The sequence below is a fragment of the Esox lucius genome, chromosome 4 (assembly GCF_011004845.1).
Source record: "Esox lucius isolate fEsoLuc1 chromosome 4, fEsoLuc1.pri, whole genome shotgun sequence".
Lineage (NCBI taxonomy): Eukaryota > Metazoa > Chordata > Actinopteri > Esociformes > Esocidae > Esox > Esox lucius.
In genome coordinates this window covers 18,324,775-18,348,473 of record NC_047572.1, presented here as the reverse complement: position 1 = coordinate 18,348,473, position 23,699 = coordinate 18,324,775, and the positions used below count along the sequence as shown (strand labels likewise).

At 42.6% G+C, this 23,699-nt stretch overlaps 2 protein-coding genes across 3 annotated transcripts in view; one reads left to right on the top strand and one right to left on the bottom strand.

Moving 5' to 3' along the window:
* The window catches only part of snx25 (sorting nexin 25), a 33,884-nt gene extending 15,840 nt beyond the window's left edge, over nt 1–18,044 (bottom strand). Inside the window, exons 1-5 of the mRNA XM_010898324.4 lie at nt 17,030–18,044; nt 12,637–12,721; nt 9,283–9,499; nt 4,445–4,617; nt 2,214–2,400 (exon numbers count right to left, since the gene is read on the bottom strand). Of these exons, the coding sequence (XP_010896626.1) occupies nt 2,214–2,400; nt 4,445–4,617; nt 9,283–9,499; nt 12,637–12,721; nt 17,030–17,344 (977 nt within the window). The 5' untranslated portion in view covers nt 17,345–18,044. The remainder of the gene's footprint in view (nt 1–2,213; nt 2,401–4,444; nt 4,618–9,282; nt 9,500–12,636; nt 12,722–17,029) is intronic.
* On the top strand, nt 15,917–22,890 carry c4h4orf47 (chromosome 4 C4orf47 homolog). Of its 2 annotated transcripts, none has more exons than XM_010898346.3 (8): nt 15,917–15,963; nt 20,610–20,766; nt 20,905–21,127; nt 21,636–21,773; nt 21,950–22,025; nt 22,178–22,357; nt 22,461–22,633; nt 22,724–22,890. In XM_010898346.3, exons 2-8 carry the CDS (start codon nt 20,670–20,672, stop codon nt 22,776–22,778), a joined length of 942 nt encoding a protein of 313 aa, XP_010896648.2. In that variant the 5' UTR covers nt 15,917–15,963; nt 20,610–20,669; the 3' UTR covers nt 22,779–22,890. The 2 variants fall into 2 exon arrangements, with proteins under 2 accessions (XP_010896648.2, XP_010896639.2); XM_010898337.3 differs by lacking the exon at nt 15,917–15,963 and adding an exon at nt 20,182–20,423.
* Nucleotides 22,891–23,699: the final 809 nt, after the last annotated feature.

The following is a 23,699-nucleotide window of genomic DNA, read 5'->3' as shown; positions in this document are numbered from 1 at the left end:
TGCCCAAAAAGGTGAGGTTATGCACAGCCTTTTTGGGCTGTTTTGCACTGCATGATGCACCAGCATACACTGTCTTTGGAGAGATGTTATAATGATCCTTTTAATTCCCTACAATAAACCTCCATACTACGGTACAAGACATCTTATTGACACTTGCAGTTTCCATGGAAACCCGGCAGCAAGGTATATGGCCCGGGCAGGTTATATGTTATTAAAGCGTTCCTCGTTATCATCAGTTGGCTGACATATGGTGGCTGATTAGCACAGTTACCATGCATGCCTAGCTCAGGTAGCTGGCTGGATATTGCAACGTGTCCTCTTAAAATGGTCTCACATGGCAAGAGAACAAGCTAGACAAAAGGATTTCTGGAAATGAATCAGACCAGACATGCAGTGAGCCGAATTAATCAACTGTGAATATCGATCTGATGTGTAAATACATTAGTGCTCATAAGTTTGCATACCCTGGCAGAAATTGTGAAATTTTGGCCAACATTTAGAAAATACATCGTTTGTGTCCTTTTTAAACCATAATGATAACAGAAATCACCCAAATGGCCCTGACCAAAAGTTTACATACCCTTGAATGTTTGGTCTTGTTACAGACACACAAGGTGACACACATAGGTGAAAATGGCAATTCAAGGTGAATTACCCACACCTGTGGCTTTTTAAATTGTAATTAGTGCCCGTGAACAAGAATCAGCTGTATGGTCGAGTTGCCAGAAAGAAGCATTTACTGCTCCAATGCCACAAAAAACCTTGTTACAATATGCCCAACAACACCTTGACACGCCTCACAGTATCCGGCACACTGTAATTTGAAGCGATGAGATCAAAATAGAGGTTTATGGTAACAACCAACGCTGATGTTTTGTGGGGGGGGGCTCTAAAGGCATGGCGAATCTTGTGAAAATTGATGGCAAGATGAATGCAGCATGTTATCAGAAACTACGTGTGTGTTTGCTCAAACATCCCTTTCATGCAATAACTCCAGACAAGACGCTGCGTATCAATGCCAGGCCTGTGTGTCCGCCATCGTCACAAGTCTGTCTCTCTTAAGTTTTATCTCCAGCCGAGGACAGGCAAATTCAACTGTATTTACATCAGCCGTCCGCATTAACATCAACATTGAAGATAAGTGAGGCAGTTCCAGAGGCAGACTGACTACAAAGTCAAAAGTAACACCTAGAATGAGGACGTTTTTGACAAATGATCTGATAACACTAGCCACCAAGTTATTACGGACTAGCCAACTAACCCAACAGGGACAGTGTATAAAACTTTATATTTCAATGGTGAAACCATGATGTATCCAAACAAAAGCAGAAAATCTTTTAACAAAAAAAGTGGTTACTGTCAACATAGAGGGCACTGTATGCGTTGAACATCCAGCGGGGCCAGTCAAGTTGTTTTGACAGTGATGTGTTATGGCTGCAGACTGTCACAGGCTCCTACAATCATGGCTTGTGTAGGGAGAGAGCGTTAAGGATGGATGGGGAGAGAGAGACAGAGAGAGAGAGAGAGAGTTAAGGATGGATGGAGACAGAGAGAGAGAGTTAAGGATGGATGGAGACAGAGAGAGAGAGTTAAGGATGGATGGAGACAGAGAGAGAGAGTTAAGGATGGATGGAGACAGAGAGAGAGTTAATGATGGATGGAGACAGAGAGAGAGAGTTAAGGATGGATGGAGACAGAAAGAGTGAGTTAAGGATGGATGGAGACAGAGAGAGTGAGTTAAGGATGGATGGAGACAGAGAGAGTTAAGGATGGATGGAGACAGAGAGAGTTAAGGATGGATGGAGACAGAGAGAGTTAAGGATGGATGGAGACAGAGAGAGTTAAGGATGGATGGAGACAGAAAGAGAGAATAAGCTGAACAACACAGCAGAGGCCAGAGAGGTGCACCAGCCTGATCACCGAGGAGAAACGGCAGCCAGGGATAGACTTATTACATTTCATGAGCATCAGCAATGTGTGTCAGTGATGGAGCAACACGGCTGAGAGGACGGGAGAGGCAGTGGATTACCAATGAGGCTGTAAGACACACGAGAACGCTCCAGGTGTCCGGAACAAAGGGAGGCCGGTAAATAGAGGCCCACAAACACACGGACCGTCACTCTGAGGGATGGTTCAAGGCGAGACTGGTTGGAACGACGGCGGTCTCTAGGCAGCCAGGTTAAGGTAAGAGGTGGTCAGATAGTGGTCAGTACCTGAGCTGTTTGAGGAAGTCGATGTCTGAAGAGGAGCTGATGAGCTTGATGAACTCCTCGTATGATGGGGCGTATGTGTAGGCCTTCTTATGGTGCTCGTTGAGCTGCTCGCGGTGCTCCAGCTGAGACAGCAGCACGCGGTTCAGGAAGTCCGGGTCGCTCAACACCTCCACCAGGGGCTTCAGCACTGCCAACAAACAGCAGGAGTGTTTACAGTAGCAGGCCCTTATTCAATTATTAACAATCCTGTTTGTTTTAGAAACACAGAACGCGACATTGTGCTAAACAGTAAATTCATAAAATGATGCTGCCCTATGCAATTTCATCCAAACTAAACTTCAGTAATTAAAGCATGATGATCAAATATTGAAAAACTATGAAGGAGCTGAATTTCCATGAAGGCAGAAGCACAATCCACTATGGAAATAAGGGGATCACATAAGAGCTTAATTTGTTTTTAAACGACTCAACATTACAGTAAGGACCGTGCCAGATCCAAGGTCTTTCCTATTGGCCATGGTTAGTACGTATGGCACTACACACCCCGAAGCTTCTCTGCACACCTTTGTCCATTAGCTCTCACGTAGCTAGGTGAGGCTCACACTCCCCATCCCTTGACTTCCCTTTTCACACAGACCTGCAGTCCAACCCTCCCTCCACAACAGACTCACTCACAACTGAGAGGACGTTGCTCTTGTCTCTGCCCAAGACTGGAACACATCCACTGGGAGGCTTGTTCGGGCCTATCTGACTGGCTCATCGTTTTAACGCCCCCCATCCGCCTTTTCTATCTCCCTCTTCACTCCAGCTCCTCCTCAGTCTCCTCTGGTCAGCTAGCGGCACAATCAAGGCTGGAAGCTAGACTGTGATGCTCAGTTTCAGGCTATGAAAGAGCGCCTAAGACCTCTGTGCCACATGGACGGCCCATTGACATCTAGCTCAAAGAATTAGAGCTCGAATAAAAGCTGTGGCCACTCCAGGCAGCCAAAGGCATTGTTACAGTGGGCGGCGCTCGGTAGATGTGCTCTCAGGCTGCATGACAAATTCCTGTACAGAAAGGTTGTCAAACATACAACCTGAAGCCCGGATCCAGCCCATGAGGGAGTCCAATCCAACCAGTAGGTGGTTAAAGTTAAAACTGAATATTCTTTATATACTGACTGAAACTGATCATAATGGAACTATTTTCATATTTTGACTTGCTAATAAACACCAAAACAAAAGCTAGACAGGGAGCAACAAACATTCCCCAAAACCAAAGTTCCGATGTGAGGAAATACAACCTATTTTCATTGTGGCCCCTTTGGACCTCCTTAAAAACTGAATACAGCGCTTAGAGAAAATGTGCACGCTATACATCATACAGTACACAAAGTACACTACACTCACTCCACCCAGTCAGTCAGTCCTTCATGGAAGCCCATTACCCTGGCTGAATGGAGTAAGACCGTCCTTTTGTCTCAGCATGTTGTGGGATGATCTTGAAAACCTGAGGAGGGCCTAAGACAGACCAGTCCTCTCCATCGTCATTGACAACATGGCATGCAAAGTATAACAGCGCTGGGTCAGACATGATCAGTACCTTAACAAGAGGGATGTTGCTAGGTAACAGTCGCAATAAAGATCTAATTAGCGGGCAAGAAGTGTATTTTCGTCACCCATCTGTGGCTCCAAGGCAGACAAATCACCCCCATACCTTATTGACTAAGCCTGTTCTGCATCACCACTAGTGTCTGCCACAGTCCACAGATGATATTGTATAATTGCACAGCTCTTCAGTTCATAAGGAAGTGAAAAAACGATTTCGAAACTCAAGCAGCTATTTTAGATTTCATGATCTGTGCGGTTTTTGGTTTTCCAGCAGCTGCCAAAACAACATCTGTGAGTACTAAAAGGAGAGGCATGACTGACAGCTTCTCCCATAGCATGAACACCGCAGCAAAGAAGCCATCACCTCAGACCTCTGGCACATCAGCCAGCCCACGTCAGGCTGCCCTGCCAACACTGCATAAACACTACCTGACGTCTGCTGGAAGAGCCCGTCCACAGTCACAAAGGGTGCCCCGAATGGCACCTTATTCCCAGTGAGAATAAGTCCCGCGCCCTGGTTAAAAGTAGAGCATTATCTAGTAAACGGGGTGACATTTGCACTGCATTTCGAATCGATTCCCGTGCCGAAAGAACGGTCGATGAGCTTTAGGCAGTGGTGTGTCCCTGGGCGAACCGGGTACCTTTGGTGGTGATGACCTCCACCAGCACCACACGCAGGCTGTAGGCACGGGCATCGCGCGTGGGCAGCAGGCACAGCATGAGGAGGCGGGCACAGCAACGCAGGAAGCGCAGCTCCTCCTCTGGGCTCTGTAGACACGGGTGAAGGGGGAAGGGCTTGGGCAACTCCTCCTGTCTGGAGAGATGAGGAGAGGATGGAGAAAAGGGCCTCAGCAGGATCAGTGAGAGAGAGCGAGAGAGACAGAAAGAGAGAGCTAGAGACAGACAGAGACAAAGAGAGAGATAGAAAGAGCACTTGCAGCTGAGAGACAAATGATGATAAAGGACCTTTACACCTTCACTAGAGATGAAGTGAAATTATTGTATCCCTCTGTAAAAACCAGCTTGATCTACAGTATCTCACAGAAGTGAGTACACCCCTCTCAAAATAACACAACACACAGCCATTAATATCTAAACCGCTGGCAACAAAAGTGAGTACACCCCTAGGTGAAAATCTCTGTATATTATGCTGAGCATGTGCACTCAACGTCTTTGGGCGACCATGGCAAGGCCTGTTCTGAGTGGAACCTGTCCTGTTAAACCGCTGTATGGTCTTGGCCACCGTGCTGCAGCTCAGTTTCAGGGTCTTGGCAATCTTATTATAGCCTATGTACAGCAACAATTCTTTTTTTCAGATCCTCAGGAGAGTTCTTTGCCATGAGGTGCCATGTTGAACTTCCAGTGACCAGTATGAGGGAGTGTGAGAGCGATGACACCAAATTTAACACACCTGAGACCTTGTAAATGAGTCACATGACACCGGGGGAGGGAAAATGGCTGATTGGGCCAAATTTGGACATTTTCACCTAGGGGTGTACTCACTTTTGTTGCCAGCAGTTAAGACATTAATGGCTGTGTTGAGTTATTTTGAGGGGACAGCAAATTTGCACTATTATACAAGCTGTACACTCACTACTTTACATTGTAGCAAAGTGTCATTTCTTCAATGTTGTCACATGACAAGATATACTCAAATATTTACAAAAATGTGAGGGGTGTACTCACTTTTGTGAGATACTGTAACACCCAAAATATAAGAGAAATCTACCCTGAGGTAAAATGGTTTAAAAAAGTTATTTCACGATTATGAACACCCTTGAAATAATTAGGCGGTGCACCTCCTTCTGCTAAGATAACAGCACTGAATGTCCTCCTGTAATGTATGATGAGGTGGGGAACACCAGCAAGAGATCAGACACCATTCCTGAACGCAGAATCTCTCCAGATCCTTCAGAATCCTTGCTGGTGGACTTTCCTCTTCAGCTCAGATCACCGGTTTTCAGTGGGGATTAGGTCAGAGGAATGGGATGGTTTTCAGTGGGGATTAGGTCAGAGGACTGGGATGGCCTCTGCAAAAGCATATTTCAGTGGTCACTGAGCTGTCTACACGAGGAACGGGAGGAAAATCTACTTCCAAAGTAAGCTTCTGAGTTGACCATCTGAGAGGAAGTGCTCAGCGATTCAATAGTAGGTCGTGGGCTATGTCAGTGGTTAGACAAACTGTTCAAACACTGCAACCAAATCGCAGATGCCCCACATTAGCGCCACTGTGCTTTTAATCTGGCTCAGGCCTGTTTGATTAATGTAGGATGTGATCAAAAAGCATTGATCCTCCTGCATTAGAGCTTGATCACCTGTCGAGTGCCTAAAGTAAATGAGTGATTCTGGGATTTCTCTTTATTATTCAATTCGATACGATGTTTTAGAGGATGTTTCCCCATAGAAAACCTAGGTCCAATAGCCAGTTTGCCAGTGCCCAAGTGTGTGATCAAGGTGAAAGAACTATATTATTTATAGCCATTTTTGCTCATCTTCACCAAGGGGCAATAATTTTACAGGAGACCTATGAATAAACTGGGGGGGGTTGAACCTTAAAGGATTTTTCAAATGGATAACCAGCATTATAATTTACTCCAATTTATGGGTAATTGGATACACAGTTAATTATAATTATTCTTATTATTTTAAACACTGAGTTCGTTGCTGCACAAGGTCGACATGCAGGCTCTGCTAGCGCCTGACGAAATGATGAGTGAGGAACAGGCAAAAAAGGCCAAAATTGAGAATTTGGTTGCAAAAAGAAATGTATCGTCAATAACATGGACATATTTTGGCTACAGACAGGACGATGTTGACCAAAATCACATACTTTGTCGAGAGTGCCTTGCGACTGTTGCCACAACACGAGGCAACACGACCAATTTGTTTGATAATTTAAGCCGGCACCACAAATCTTGATGCAAAGCATCTCAATATAGTCCAAAGCAAAAACACCATACAAGAAAGGTAAGAGAAAAATCACAGAATCATTAACATTTCACGTCGCCAAAGACATGGCACTAATTAACACGGTTACCAAAGAGGGTTTTAAAAACATGATCTGTTTGCTTGACAAGCGGTATGTAATGCCATCACGCAACTATTTTTCTCAAGTTGCCATCCCAGAGCTGTTGCCATCCCAGAGAAATGCAAGACACAAGTTGAAACGGAGCTGTCACAAGTGGAATATTATTAAGCAACAACAAACATGGTCCAGCCGGACAATGCAGCCCCACATAAGTCTGACTGTACACTTTATTAATGAGGACTTATCATATAAGTGAGAACATCGCAACAGGGATGAGAGAAGCTTTAGCTGATAGGGGCCTAGATGAGAGTCGTCTAGTCTGTATTACAACAGACAATGCCGCGAACATGGTGAAGGCTGCCGCCCTGAAGTGGACCAGAATGCAATGCTTTGGCCACGGACCGCATCATTAGTTGGTAAGTTATGCCCAAATGTGCATTCTATTTTACTACTTTTGCAATTGCTATACTATTACTATTACATTATTACCAATAATTAAATAATTGTAGAGGATGGGGCTGGGGAAGAATGAAGGATACAGACTGTCAGGTTGATAGCCAAAGCTCTTTCTGAAGACATCCTCTCTTTTTTCATTGGGCAATATACATCGCAGAAAATCAATATCACAATGTCAGTTATTTCCAATATCGTGAAACCCTATTTCTTAATATATTAACAGATATAAATAGGTAAATTAAGCAGTGGCAAAATGTCCCTTTATGAGTTCCTACAAAAACAAATACACAAATGGAAAGATACTGCTATTAAACTGGGTTCACATTTCCTTGGAGAGCCAATAATCATGACATACGATGAGAAAAAAATATATATTCTTGAAGTCAATAAACAATGTTCATTTCTTCAGAGCATTTTTTGCTCATCTTCAACAAAGAGGTGTAAACAAACCCAGTTAAAGTATAGCCTAGTATTCCACGTAACATGGCTGCCGACAGATTACTATTACTATGCCCAGAAAAACAAGTATGAGTACACTTACTACAGAGTCAACGCCAGCCTCTTTGCATCACCTGACCACTTAACACTTATGAGAAAGTCAAATCAATCTCATCAATTGCAGAGCATCGTTCAGTTTTTTTGTCTTAGACGCAGGATAAAGGCCGGTCAGCAAAGAGAGGCAGCCAAACCAGATGTTAGAGATGTAGATTCAGCACAGTGCAGACACATTAGCTCTAGATGACCATGTCTGTCTCATGATTCCTGTCAGAGGGGCTAGTGAGAAAATACCTGACACAGCAGCCATAACCTTTATTTTAAGGAGGCACAAAAAAAATTGCGCAATCATGGCTTCTAGTCAGGGGAGAGAGTTCTGCTGGAAAATGAGTGGGTGGATCCAAACCCATGCTGCTACGGTGGCTGGAGCAGAGGCAGCGTACGAGACCTCTGGGCCTTCATACGTCTCATTCAGAAGGACCTTTACATTCAGCTTTCCGTCCCAAAGCATTATTCTGTGAAAATGATGTATGCAAATACAGGAAGAGTGAGAGAGCTGCTCTCAGCTGATAACCCTACTCTGGATACAATAGCTTCTCACCTTTGATGAACAACTGAGTGGGAATGTTTTTAATGGCCTCATATTGGCCTATAAGATTAACAACAAAGAACCTCACAGCTCAACATTATAGGAGGTCTGAGCTAGGCAGGCCTGGGGTAGTACATAATCTACAACAAGCTGGGGTAGAAACCTCTCCATTGTGCTTAATGGAGAACAGCCTATCGAGCTGGCTGTCTGAAGGAGGAGCCAAGGGTTGACTGCTTTAGTAGCTAGTGGCATGAGCAAAAACCCAATAACATTCAACATCTAATACAGGAGGATTACACAATGATGGCATCCCAGATGGATTCTGGGAACACATCCAAAACATCCTGGTCAATAAATGGCTGATGAGCTCTCTCTCTCTGCCCATGTCGATGTTCTATGCAGAGCCATAGACTGTGCAGAAAACGAAGTGTAGGACACCCGGTCCAGAAGTCTCTCAGAGCTGGAAATGTCAACCAATCACGTGGCAGAGCTCCTGCTTCCGTGGGAGACTGTCTGGAACATCCCTACTGTTGAAATGTTTCTGACGGATTCTAGTAAAAAGTCACTTTAATTGGCTGGTTCCACTGTAAATTGGTTGTTTCACTGTACCTTAAGACCAGCTACAAAGCACGTGGGGATTTCTTCTCCCCTGGCATTATACATAAGACATCTACATTCCTCAACTGAATTGTGGTTTTATGATTTCCCCTGGTCAAACATTACAACTCTGTGGCTCTTTGCTCTTAGAAGGGGGTGCTCCACTGCTAGATAAACACGACCAGAGGAACGGGTAAGCAGCATGCCTCAGTAGAGGCCCAAGAGAACAGTGACTTCTCAGCCAGATGAAATCAGACGGCAGTCATCAATCCAGCAGGAGCTGCTGAGACAATTCCTCCTCCCCGTGCCCTCACCTGGTGTTGGCCATCTTGAGGTCACAGAAGTGGGTATGGAGGGTCTTCACGGTGTCGTTGCAGACCATGTTGACCATGTCAATGTTGGCCAGGCGGCCCCGGAGCTGCTTGGCCATCTCCCAGAAGTCCTCAGACAGCATCTGATAGAGCTGACCCTCATCGCGGCTCAGCGGCACATACCAGGACAGTACATAGTCCCGGTAACTGTAGTCAAACACTGGGGGACAGAATAAATGTGGTTACCAGACTGCCTGGTGGTTTTAGCAAATACATCAGTAATCAATTCTGCAGGTAAAGGGTGGTGAACCTCTAAGTTCTCTGTTCAGTCCCATTCCCCAGGTTAATGTCACAAATGAAGATAATGTAGGACATCTTACGGTTACCTTATCTTGCCCTAATCATTCAGCAGGTGATTGCTAGCTAATATGCTAGGTACAGTCTGAAATATGGAGATAAACTCATTTGGAAATGATATTGTCAGAGCCCCTACTAATCAGAATGTAATAAAATTACATTTGAACTTTAACTCTACTACTAGTTAAATCACATTTCTATCACCTCAAGCATGTGCACAATCAACACACATAAGACCTTGCCAACCACATGACAAAATAAAATCCATGCTTATTAACACAGATAATTAGACAAGGTAGCTTTCTGTTACTACGGAAAATTTATGGGATCTTTGATTTCAGCTAATAAAACATGGGACATGAACCACCGTTCCAAGAACTCACGAGGCGTTCAGGGAATATCGATCTCATCCAGAACAGAAATCTGCAAGACGTATCTTATCGTAGCCTCATCTGCATCACAATGTATCTCTGGGTCAGATGATCCACATCGATCCAACAGCAAAGACAGTGAGAGACCTGCATCTCAGGTGATTCTACACATTTTCATGGAAATGTGTGTATCACAGTCAACAATCAATTATCTGCAGTCATGATTGCAACCTGCATTCAATTATCAGTTCTAATCATGTATTTATAATTCTGCCTGGCTTGGTCCATTCTTCTCTGCGAACGTAAACAGCAGTTGATTGGAGCACTGAACTGGAGGCCAGCATATGACACCAATGATGTTGTATAAATCGACAAACTGTTCCGCTGAACGACACAGCTGAACGAGTCATTAAAAAGGACTTGTTACTCGAGTCAGTAAAAAAAGACCTAGCATTCGTGAACTGTGCATCAGTAGTGACAGCAGAGTGGTGGAGATTGCTGGCTGCTGCTCCAGGAACCTTTCGAGGATCTCCATTATTCCACTGGGTCACCAAGTCAACCAGCAGCTGGTGTAATGGCAGGTCCAGCAACTTCTGCAATCAACCTCTCACTTCTGCTCATTTACTTTCTTCAAAAGCATATATTGAATATTGTGAATAACCAAAACCTCGTCATTTAAAAGAAGTGAGAAGTTGATTGAACTCTTGTGGAAATCAGCGACACTGCTAATGGGGACAAGCAGAAGCTAATTCAGTTAGGGGTGTGCCAGTCGGTCCTTGAAACAAAGCTACCACACGAGGTCCACAAGACATAACAATTATTCCCAGGGAGACCCAGCAACTCCACATATCCTATTACAATGGAAGGGTCTGTCATGCTTATGTACAGACTCACTTCACGCTGCATCTCCAGGGTGGCTTCAGCCATTCACTACATGAGACCCACATGATGCAACATAAGACCCACATGATGCAACATGAGACCCACATGATGCAACATGAGACCCACATGATTCTAACACTTGTGACTTGCCAACCACCCGGGAACTAAATTCACATTGACCTGTCCTGACCAAACATCCAGTGTGGCAGAGGACAACGTCAACACTGCCATGGCGAGGCTTGGATATGACAGACTTAAAAAAATATATAGACAGAACAAAGTGCAGCCTTCTTAATTCCAGGCATGATGCAAGAAGTTAAATCCTCCAGTGTGGAAAACTGCTGCATATGCAAGTGTATTGACCAATCTAAGTTCAAGGCACAGTCCCAAAACTGCGGTTTGAATGAAAAAACAACTGCTGTGTAAAGAAAACAGCTTCTTTCCCCTCTTCTCTTGACCAGAATTCCATTTTCTTCTCCTAAGGCTCAAACATTGTGAAATGGACCAAAGTAGTCAACAATATAGGGATTAATGTGGCACTAGGAACACAGCTTCCCTCTTCTGCCTCCATTCCCTCAACACTAAGCCTTTCTTCCCCCCACAATCATGTGAGAAACTTCATCACACGCCTTCACCAGATTCAGTAACACTATCCAGCCCAATCTGTATATGGATCACACTGCTTCACCAGATTCAGTAACACTATCCAGCCCAATATGTATATGGATCACACTGCTTCACCAGATTCAGTAACACTATCCAGCCCAATCTGTATATGGATCACACTGCTTCACCAGATTCAGTAACTGTATTCAACTCTATATGGTGAGTAGGGTCACAACTCCCCACCAGGATCCTTTCTGTGATCATTTCAATAAAACCACTTTTGGCTGGAGAGGAAAGGTTTTAGTCAAGAGGGTTAATGCCAGCTTTGATGAGGTGAGACAAAAAACTACAGATGAGTAAAATAGTAATTCACATTACAAGCGGACAGCCAACCATTCATTACAGACTCTCTGTTCAAAGTATATTTTTCATTAGGCCCATGTGTTGGACAATGAAGCCTACCATTCACCAAGGCATACGTTAATTGGGATCTTACATTTTTAAATACATTTCAATTACATTTTAGAACAGTGTTGAACAAAAGACAATATGGGTGGGAGCTGGGGGTCCCCAAGGAGGTTTGAGAACCATAAGTCAAGAGACAAGCCTCTTGAAAAGACAAACGACATGAAACAGCATGAATCACAAAGGCCTTCTCTCCTTCTTTGGACCAGTTTCATTCATTCCATCAGCATCAGGGCCTTGACAGCTTCAAAGCTGGCTGTGACAGAAGACTGAATCCTGGTTTTTGTCTCACCTCTCAGTCATCTCTTACAATGTGTGGCTTAAATAATCATGGTTCCCATATTTGATGTGTTTCACCAGATCACAATTCTGACAAGGAGGGATGGAAATACAGGGCACTGCATCATGACCTCACACGGTATTTCAGTCAAGGTTGATTCCGGAGCTGATTCTTCAATCATTAGAGAAAAAATATGAAGGGAGAGGATGGCAAATAATCAATGAAAGGTTGAGAAAGAAGGCTAGGTTTCTTCCATCAGGAAAGTGAAAGCAACCGGCTGATCTCACAAGCCTCTAGAAAGTGCTGAGCCTATTCTGGGACTGCATCTGCTCACTCCACATGTTGTTGATGGTTCACCAACTTTATCGTTTGTGTTTTCAACAATAAACCACTCACCTTCTTTGAGGGCCTTGTCCACATTGTGTGATATCACCACTCTTCTTGTCTGTGCAGAATCCAAAAGGGGCACCGTGAACCTTCCCTGAAAACATAAAAAAAAAACAATTCCCAAATTAATGAGTACACAGGATGGAGTAAGTGCTTTCACTGGGCCGGGGCTATCTGGAGTGCCTTACCCCCGCAGTCTGGGAACCTTTAAACAATTTAACCAAAGTGACATCGCAGTTATCAAAAAAGTACTGTAACTTTTTTTTTTAAGGAGGCACCAGGCACAGTGTGTATTTGAAAAGATGCAAACAGCAGCAGCGGCGCCGTGTGCTCCAACCACAGGCAACTGTTCACTAAAGCCTACTAATATAACAGCGGTCCAACAGGTTGACTGTTAGCAAACATCTCAAAACATCTTACACGTATCGGACACCACTGGCTCCCTGCTACTAACTAGACACAGTGACATTACCTCATCGTATTTGAAACAACATTGGCTAGAAAATCAGAACCTTACAGAAATAACTGGCTAAACCATTTCCAGCATGTTGCCTTGAACGTCTGTGGTGCTCGTTTGATGTTTAGCTGTACCGAGAAACACAAGGCTTACGTGAACGCAACCTGTGAACTTTGTGAAATCTGTTAGACCACAAATGTAAACAGAGGGTACGTGGAGCAATGTTAGTCGACCTATTAACCGAGTCCATGGTGAGTCGATGGACGTCCATCATTTCCTTTACCGGCCAAACTAATTCAGGATGGCATTGAGGATGACAAACATATCCTTGGTTCATCTAGGACGAAAGCTCTTCCATTGGTCACTTCCATTTTATTTTCCCCAAAATTCTGTGATACCTTTTGGGGGGGGGGGGGTCCTCCGTTCTTAAAGGGGCAATATGTAAGATTTTTACTGTATTAGTACTAGCATAAAAACAAGCAAAAATGACCAGCTGAAATCTTACGTTTATGTTTTAAGTTATTGTTTCCAATAATCTATTTCTACATAATTGTTCAAAGTGATTGACATATTCCTAATGAAAACTTTCTCGCCAGTCTGTCCAAAGTGACACAAGACAATAGGAAAAGAAACCTCACGCAGAGCTCAAACTGTCATTATGAATGCCATGTCAATTTCATATCAGTTAGTTGTCGAGGACAGCAGATTATTTATTTCTAATTGCCATCCCTTGGCATATATTTCAATCTATGACCAATATTTATATTTTTAGAATTATTGGGCTATACTGTTAAAAGTAGTCCAGAGTTAAATAATTTACTCAAAAAAAAAAATAGCAAGGGAGAGAATGTGCTTAAAAAAAGAATTAAACAAAGAGTAGTTCCTGACATGTTTAAAAGTAGCAGTCATGCCAGACAATGTTGACAACTCTGCTATACTGTTTATGATTTAAATATTTACAACTTTTTTGCACCATGGCAGATACATGCAATGTTTCATATAGAGTTCTGTCTTTTATATTTTAATAAACATGAAACGGTTCAAACTGTCAGAACGCAATCAATATTGGCCTTACACCACATTCTCCAGCACCATAACAACCCAAAGACAAATGCAAGGATCCTGTTCAAGGGCTTCTGCTCTGTGTTCAACACCATCATGACAGAACTACAAACTCTCCATGCTGAAGTTGTCCAGCTGTCCTTTAACAATGTCATTCTGAGCAGTGAAATCCTGGCCAGTAAGACAAGTCTTTATTCAACAGCACAGGAGCACCTCAAGAATGAGTGCTCTCACCCTTCCTCTACTCATTCAATACCAACGACTGTACCTAAAAACTACATCCGTCAAGCTGCTCGTCTCCCCAAATGACTACAATCGGGTACAATATACCAGGTTAGTGACCTCTACACAGAAATCTCCATCATCTGGCTTGGATCCCCCTGCTGCGGAAGTAAACAGCAACGTACAGTGGTGCTCAAAAGTTTGCATACCCTTGGAGAACTAGTAATATATGTACCATTTGTAAAGAAAACATGAGTGAGCAGGCAAAACATATTTTATTTCTCATGGGATTCACATTCAACTGTAGGTCATAACAGAATGGCACAATCATAAAACAAAACATGGCAACAAAGAAATAAATGAACTGACCCCTGTTCAAATGGCTGCATACCCTTAGTTCTTAATACTGTGTATTTCCCCCTTTAGCATCAATGACAGTGTGCAGTCTTTTGTAATAGTTGTCTATGGGGCCCACATGCTTGCAGGTGGTATAGCTGCTCATTCGTCTTGGAAAAATGCCACCAGGTCATGCAAATTCTTTGGTTTTCTTGCATGAAGTACACATTTGAGAACTCTCCAGAGTGGCTCGATGATATTAAGGTCAGGAGACTGTGATGGCCACTCCAGAACCTTCACCTTTTTCTGCTGTAACCACTGGAGGGTAAACTTGACCTTGTGCCATTGTCGTGCTGGAAAGTCCAAGAACATCCCATATGCTGCTTTCGTGCTGAAGAATGCAAATTGTCTGCCAGTATTTTCTGATAACATGCTGCATTGATCTTGCCATCAATTTTTCACAAGATTCTGTGTGGCTTCAGAGCTCACACACCCCCAAAACATCAGTGAGCCACCACCATGCTTCACAGTGGGGATGGTAGTCAGTTCCCTATAGGCCTTGTTGAACCCTCTACAAACATAGCGCTTAGGGCTGTGACCATAAAGGTCTATTCTGGTCTCGTCACTAAATTAGTGTGCCAGAAGCTGTGAGGCGTGTCAATGTGTTGTCAGGCATATTGTAACTGGGCTTTTTTGTGGAATTGTTGCAGTAAATGGCTTCTTTCTGGCAACTCGACCATGCAGCTCATTTTTGTTCAAGTATCGTCGTATTGTGCTCCTTGAAACAACCACACAGTCCACACTTTTCCAGAGCAGCCTGTATTTCTCCTGAGCTTACCTGTGGGTTTTTCTTTGTATGCCAAACAATCCTTCTGGCAGTTTTGGCTGAAATCTTTCTTGGTCTACCTGATCTTGGCTTGGTATCAAGAGATCCCTGAACTTTCCACTACTTAATAAGTGATTGAACAGTACTAACTGGCATCTGCAAGGCTTTGGATATGTTTTTATATCCTTTTCCATCTTTATAAAGTTCCATTACCTTGTTACGCAGGTCTTTTGACAGTTATTTTCTGCTCCCCATGGCTCAGTATCTAGCCTGCTCAGTGCATCCACGTGAGAGCTAAAAAACTCATTGACTATTTAAACACAGACACTAATTACAATTTAAAAAGCCACAGGTGTGGGAAATCCACCGTTAATTGCCATTTTCATCTGCGTGTGTCAACTTCTGTGTCTGTGACAAGGCCAAACATTCAAGGGTATGTAAACTTTTGATGAGGGCCATTTGGGCGATTTCTGTTATCACTATGATTTAAAAAGGAGCCAAACCATGATGTGATAACAAATGGCTTCATATGATTACTATCTTTAAATAAAATAGTTTTATTTTCAAGATCAGTCATATTTTCAAACTCAATGCCAAGATTTCACAATTTCTGCCAGGGTATGCAACCCTACAAGCGCAGCTGTATTGAACGGTCCACATAGATTCTCATCGGCTGCCACTTGCCCTCCACAGAGATCGTATATGACTTCAGGGCTGACTCTTGCTGAATCCTCCCAACCCTGCTCACTACTGTGCTGTGGCCCTTTTATCAGCTACCACAGAGACCAAGACTATGCTCAACACATCAAGCCACCTCCAAACTATTTATTGTTAATAAAATAACTGCTTCCAATTCTACTCATCTCCCAGCATTTACATAGCATTGCATATACTGTCTGGTAATGCAAATCTTACTAAGCTGTTCAGGTTCTTATCACAATTATTAACCAACCAGGAACTATTTTCCCAGACACTTGTGACCTACAGGGCACATTCTCCAGCCAACAACCACAACTGAGCTTGCAGGGGCTCTACTTGGCACAAGGAGTCGCTAGATCGAAGGCAAAACATGCTCCATCTCAGTCTATGCAAACAAAATCATTATTAAAGGATATGCTTCAAACTAAAAATTCTGATTGAAAATTCATATAAACTCAAAAGAAGTCCAACTAAGACTAGGAAATGACTAAAGCAGCATTGAGCAACACAAACAAAGACGTTTCAAAACATAACACCCACACAGTATTCTACCGGAGAGATCAGACCCAGACAAAGGTGTTTTAATGGTCTGGCTGAACATTACAGCTGTAGAAAACATCAAACATTATAAAGGGCCATCATGCAAGGCCCCAAAGAGCACAATAATGAATGCTTAGCTGTCACTGCCTTTGTAATAAACGTTTCAGACATAAAACTTAATGCTCAGAATATGGTTGCTAAGGACAAAGAAAACGACTACAGTGAAATCAACATGAATAGAACCAACGCAGAACGCTTACCATTAATTTGTTAAACAACTCCAAAAGGAAAGTAGACTGTCTCTTGGCAGTTTCAAATCTGCTAATTTTAGGTGGACCTTTCTTCACAAGGAGACCAAAGCTTCCCAACAAGAAGCACAGCAAGGCAAACGAGATATAAATAAAAAGCTTCAGAAAAAATGACGTTATGGTGAGCCCTCCATATCCAAACTGAAAAAGTAATGCTGCGATGATTCCCAAGCTGATAGCAGGCAAGAAACGAAAAGAGGAACCGATGGAGACGGTGCTAGACATGGGGGCATCGGTGCTGCTGCTGCTCCTGCCAGCAAAATGCATGCTGCTGTCAATGACATCTCCTCAACGCCGACAAGAGGACAGGCTTTGTGTTCCTCGCAGTTGGATCTTCATTCAATAGGATTGACCCTTCACGGAGAAAAGGCACCCAAATATGGACATGGGATATTAGAGATGAAAAAACATTCCCTTGCTGTTAGTCTCGGTCCATTTAATGGTATAGGCATTGACGTCATGCTATGAACCTAGTTAGTGTGTGTTACTAAAGCTTTGCAATGTATAGCAAGGTTCCGTTATTCCACCTAAAATAGTCAAAGCAAGCTAGCCAGCTGCCTATATATTACAGCTAACCTACTTGCTAGGTTATTTAGCTAGTTTATATGCGAAATGCTAAAAATAGCGAGCATGTACGCTTATTATCGTTAAATTACCTAGCAAGTTTACATTGCGTTTACAGCTCGACAAAGTCGAAAGGTGAATAAGGCTTCTTTAGCTAAAGTTAGCTAGCAAGCGACATGATACCAAAAGGATCTGTCCACAGGTAACGGTAGCAATTGTGCTAATTGCTAACACACTCCATCATAATTTACCTATATCTAGCTGTTATATGCACTTCAATGCTAGCTAGCTTGCTTGTTACCTAAAACAGACGCTACTCGATATTTAATAATTCAAAAAAATCCACCGACACAGCTGATGACACCTATGTAGGTGAGGCGACAGCAATGAGCTTTGTTACGGATCGCCCTCTATCGTCCGATGAGTGAATAGTTTCCTGTTTTTACCTTTAGACCACGCCTGCAACGTTAGGATACCTTGAGGGAGTTTAATTAAGCTAGAGTCGGTTGAACCGGGCCATGTCCCGTCACTAGAAATGGGCAAAAGCTGTCACATATTTTTTCTTCGTTCATGTTGTGAACAAGGCAGCCATGGAGTCCAGAAGCGAATACCTTATTTTTATTTCATTAAATATATATATATATATATATAGTTATATATAGATATATATATATAGTTATATATAGATATATATACACACTATATAAACACTACCATTCAAAAGTTTGGGGTCACTTAGAAATTATTTTCCTAAGGAAAGCTGATTTTTTTGTCCATTCACATAACATTAAATTGATAAGGAATACAGTGTAGACATTGTTAAAGTTGTAAATGACAATAATTGTAGCTGGAAACGGCAGATTTTTTATGGAATATCTGCATAGGTGTACAGAGGCCGATTACCAGCAACCATCAGTCCTGTGTTCCAATGGCACACTGCATTTGCTAATCCAAGTTTATCATTTGAAAAGGCTAATTGATGATTAAAAAAACTTTTTGCAATTATGTTAGCACAGCTGAAAACTGAAACTGGCCTTCTTTATACTAGTTGAATATCTGGAGCATCAGCAATTGTGTGTTCAATTACAAGCTCAAAACAAATAACTTTCTTTTGAAACCTATCAGTCTATACTTGTTTGGAGAAATTAAGGCTGTTCCATGTAAGAAATAAGGGTTAGGGTTAGGACAACGCTGTGTACTACTGTCTTCACAGAACAATGCAAACTGTCTCTAACCAGAATAGAAAGAGTAGTGGAAGGACCCGGTGCACAACAAATACATTAGTGTCTACTTTGAAAAACAGACTTCACAGGTCCTCAACTGGCAGCTTAATTAAATAATACCCGCATAACACCAGTCTCAATGTCAACAGTGAAGAGACGACTCCCGGACACTGGCCTTCAAGGAGTTGCAAAGAAAAAGACAATTTCTCAGACTTGCCATATAAAAAGATAAGATTAAGATGGGCAAAAGAACACAGACACTAGAAAGAGGAAGACTGGAAAAAAGTGTTATGGACAGACAGATCTAAGTTTGAGGTGTTCAGATTACAAAGAAAATATGAAATGCAGACCAAATAAAAAGATGCTGGATGAGTGCTTGATGTCATCTTTCAAGCACGGTGGAGGCAATGTGATGGTCTGGGGGTGCTTTGGTGGTGGTAAAGTGGGAGATTTGTACAGGGTAAAAGGGATCTTCAAGGAGGAGGGCTATCACTCAGTTTTGCGACTCCATGCCATACCCTGTGGACGGCGCTTGATTGGAGCCAGTTTCGTCCTACAACAGGACAATGACCCAAAGCACAGCTCCAAACTATGATAGATCTATTTAGGGAAGAAGTAGTCAGCTGGTATTCTGTCTGTAATCGAGTGTCCAGCAGTCACCGGATTTCAACCCTATTGAATTCTATGGAAAGTAGCTTGTCAGTATGGTATGAAGTGCCCATCAAGCCAATCTAATTTGTGGGAGGTGCTTCAGGAAGCATGGGGTGAAATCTTTTTAAATTACCTCAACAATTTGACAACTACAATGCCAAAGGTATGCCAGGCTGTAATTGCTGCAAATGGAGGATTATTTGACGAAAGCTAAATTTGAAGGACATCATTATTATTTAAATGAAAAAAAATAATATTCTAACCATGTCAATGACTAGTCTATATTTCCTATTCATTTTTCAACATTTTCTACAAGGCACGCTGATGTCAAAAAACACTTTCATCAACTTATTAATGAACGAAGGCATTTTTGCATAGTTTTTAGAAGGGCTTTACTGCCACCATGTGTCATCAAAAGTGAATGATTTCTATGTCTCCGCACAAGCATTTTAAAGACGTTGGAGTAGAAAATTATATCCGCGCAAAAATGTCCAGGAATATTGAGCATAAAATATTTCACAAACCGAAATCTCAATCAAATAATTTCACATCCTAGATCTCATATCTGTTCTTTAGAATAACATATTGTTTGTCGGAGCACATCTGCAGACCAGAGCACCGCGTATCAAACCCGTAGTCGAATTTGGCCTACAACACCGTTGGTGTCAAGACACCCATTTATCCCAAACGGGTGTTTTCAATTTATGTGCTTGAAGTTCTTATATTGATTTCTCTCATTGAAAAAAGACGTAGCCTATATGGCTAGTAGAATACGACTATTCTGCGCTAAGTAACTAAGTAACTCTCTAGCTTGTTGGCAACGGACGTCAAGGTGACACAGTGTACACAGACACAGGAACGAGAACAATTCTACGCCAAATTAGGGCTCGAAGACCTGAAAATTAAAGGTAGATTTCGATCTTAAAATTGTTTTAGGAGCTTTTGAAATTCCTATATTTGATTAGTTTAATTGGTTATTATTCTGTAATAACTAATGTCATCCCATACAAATAGGTTTATTCAAGGGTTGAGAGTAATCCAATCAAACATGTATAAAGTGGAAGAGAATAAAATAGTCTGTATTTTCTTTACAGGAGTGACTGTTGAATGGAAAATTATTTGGTGAGTGCTGACTGCTAGGCTACTACCTAAAGATGCCAGAAGGAGGAAAATCAGATATGGAGAGGATTGGAGTATTTAAGGAAATGGGTTACATCTCTGTCGGGGACAAGTACACCCCGTTTATTTACCGTAAGTAAAGACAAACAATGACAATTAAATGTTTGGAGTTATATATTACACTCACGTATGTTGAGACAAAGTAATATGAGAAAGTTCTCTGTAATATGTACAATATGTAATAATACATCTTATTTCCTTCCTCTAAAGGTCCCTTTAATGAGCCTGCCCAGAAGGGTAAACAGTTACTCACTGGTGGGGTCCCCAAGAAGAAGTCAGGGTTACAAGTGGGTTACTTTGACACTCACTTCAAACGGATCTTTGAGAGGGAAGCCTTTACAGACCCTGTGAGACTTGCCCGGCAATACAGGATCCAACAGTCCAAGAAGAACATAGGGAGTGCCTTCCTCCCCAGCAATGGCGAGAAAAAACCGTAAAGCTGAGCCTTTTTGTATTTTTCTCTGACTGTGCTTAATAACAGAGCAAACAGCTACTTGTGGTTTAGGCTTAACAAGACTCTAAAAAAAATATCATGCATAACAGTCTATAGTCTTCATTCCTTTAGTAATTTGTCCAAAAGTTTTGTAATGATTGGCTTACGGTCATGCAGTTCATGACCTAGCTGCATAAGGTATTTTGTGCTCATTTAGTCATGTTTTGTATTTGGCCCCATTGTGACCTCAACAACCAGGCCCAGGTCCCAAATGCCCCCTTGTCCCTATAGTTCCTCATGACCCTGGCCAATTCTGCTCTAAAAACAGTAGGTATTAGCCTTTTGGAACACCACTCAGGGACCAGCCGCTGGGCCCAGAGAGTGACAATGAAAATCACTCTGTCCAATTAAACAAGATCTGAAAACCATACTGCATCTCTCAGGGACACTGCTCTTCAATGGCATGTAGTGATTGACGCCAGCACTTGGCTTGCTCCCGTTGTTTAAGGTCAGGGGTTGGCAGCTACTACGGAACTCTGAGTGGTCCCATGCAGGCCATGAGTCCCATGAAGGTCCAGAGGAAACCGTACAAACCACCAGGCAAGAACATCCTCACCAGCCCACCCAAGAGGGGGAGTGGATACAGGTGCAACATCTGGAGATGATGGAAACCATCCCAAATTGCACACTATTTTCTTTATGCTTTACTACTGTAGTGAAGACTAAAGAAAAAGGGGTCCCTATGGGATGTACCTATGGTGTTGTTATGTCATACGCCTCCATTTTCATGCATGGTTAGTGATGGATGCTTTTGTCCCACAGCTATCCGAATGTCACCCTGTCCAAATTGAGCACTTATTCCTCTGACCCCTATGACAGAGCCAAAGAGATTTCCAAGGTAAGATGACTCGATAGTACTAGTGTTGAAACTAGATCCTAATGTATTCCATTCTACATGAAATTCAATAGTTGAAGCAGCACTTAAAATAGTCCCTTCCATCCATAGAGGAATGTATTCTCTAACTGTAAAGTGAAACGTTTGTTTTCCAGCAAGAAACTGCAAGACATAGAGCTTTGCTGAAGGCGGGTGCTTTCCGCTTGAACCTTCAGCCAAAGGAATTTTTCGACAACAATCCATATAGACTGGACAAGCCTCTGCCACCTCTGAAGAGTTTGGAGGAGAAGAAAAGATTTGTGGTTCCCTTCAAACCAAGTTCACCAAACAAAAGGGTGAGAGTGCAGACAGGAGACAGACAACTGACCATCTAGTCGTTTATTAAAAGTGTGTGGCTGTACTGCGAGGAGCTTTATGGGGAGGCTTTCTCTGTTTTAGATCGGAGGCATGAAAGCAGGTACTTTTGATAATTACCCCTCTCACTCTGCTGACCCTTATGGCACCCGGAGACCCACAGCTGTGACTGTGAATAAGGAGGGCAAAGTGTTCCACCCACCGCCTGGACCAAAGAGCACCCCTGTGAAGAGCATCATCAGTGTTAATGTGAACCGGTGAGACTCCATTTGGGCCATGCGTATCCTCTCAGACTTAACAATAACCGCTTTAGGCCACTGTATTTGACTGGGTCTTTTGTATTTCAGGGCGGTGCACTCTGCAAATTACACCACGCACGTGCCACCTGTGATGGCGTACTAATGTAGAAGCGCAAATTTTTTTTCTTCAAGTAAGTTGTTTGAATGTCAATAAAATATATCTTTCACATTTCCGTTGCCGTTTTGTCACTAACAAACAATGCTGTTCTGTTGAGTGAAGCAGGACCATGTTGACTGCACTGAATGTCTCATTGTAAAATCCTGACACGGCCAGACAACCTCCTACTGTTTAGCTTCATGCAGTCTCAGGTTTATTTCCGTATTAAAGGCATGGTAATAAATGATCTCTTTACACTGTGTCGTTTTAGCATCAATGGTATGTGGAAGCAGTGATAGATAAAATGAAACAACATAACATAGGATGTATAGGGTCTCCCAAATGGCTCTCGGCTCCAAGCGTCCCCATAGCAACAATGATGTGCCATAACCTGGCAGTGACTGGGAGTCAGAGAAGGAGGTGCACATTGATTGACACCACCCAGGGTGGAGGGCAGGATAGCCAGAGTGGGTCTTCTTGTCTCATTGCACCGTAACGACTCCCGTGGTGAGTCAAACACCTGCAAGCTTGTTGAGGTACATAAGTAGGCACTTGACATAGAGATGGTTAGAGGACCTAACTGGGTCAAAAATATGTTCTAGCATCGTAATTAAGTTGCGATGTCGTTGAAGGAATCTGCCAATTTAATGACATTTATTTTACAAAGCCCATTTTACATCAGATGATATAGATATCCAGCCTGAAACCCCAAAAAGCAAGCAACAAGAATTGATGCCCCATGGCATCAGTTGTGCATCACAAAGAAACACTCCCTAGTAGGGTCTAACCTAGGAAGAAACCTAGAGAGGAGCAGGTCCCTTCTAACTGTACAAGGTGAAGATTATAAAAGTACTTGATATTTTTGGGCCACATCCATGTTTTAGCATTTTCATATGACCAACCTGTAAATAAATGCAGGTAGGATGT

Coding starts and splice junctions, on each gene's coding strand:
- c4h4orf47 (XM_010898346.3), top strand. CDS start 20,670: ATGCCAGAAGGAGGAAAATCAGATATGGAGAGGATTGGAGTATTTAAG. Junction 22,358..22,460: donor CAAGTTCACCAAACAAAAGG/GTGAGAGTGCAG, acceptor TCTCTGTTTTAG/ATCGGAGGCATGAAAGCAGG. Junction 22,634..22,723: donor ATCAGTGTTAATGTGAACCG/GTGAGACTCCAT, acceptor TTTGTATTTCAG/GGCGGTGCACTCTGCAAATT.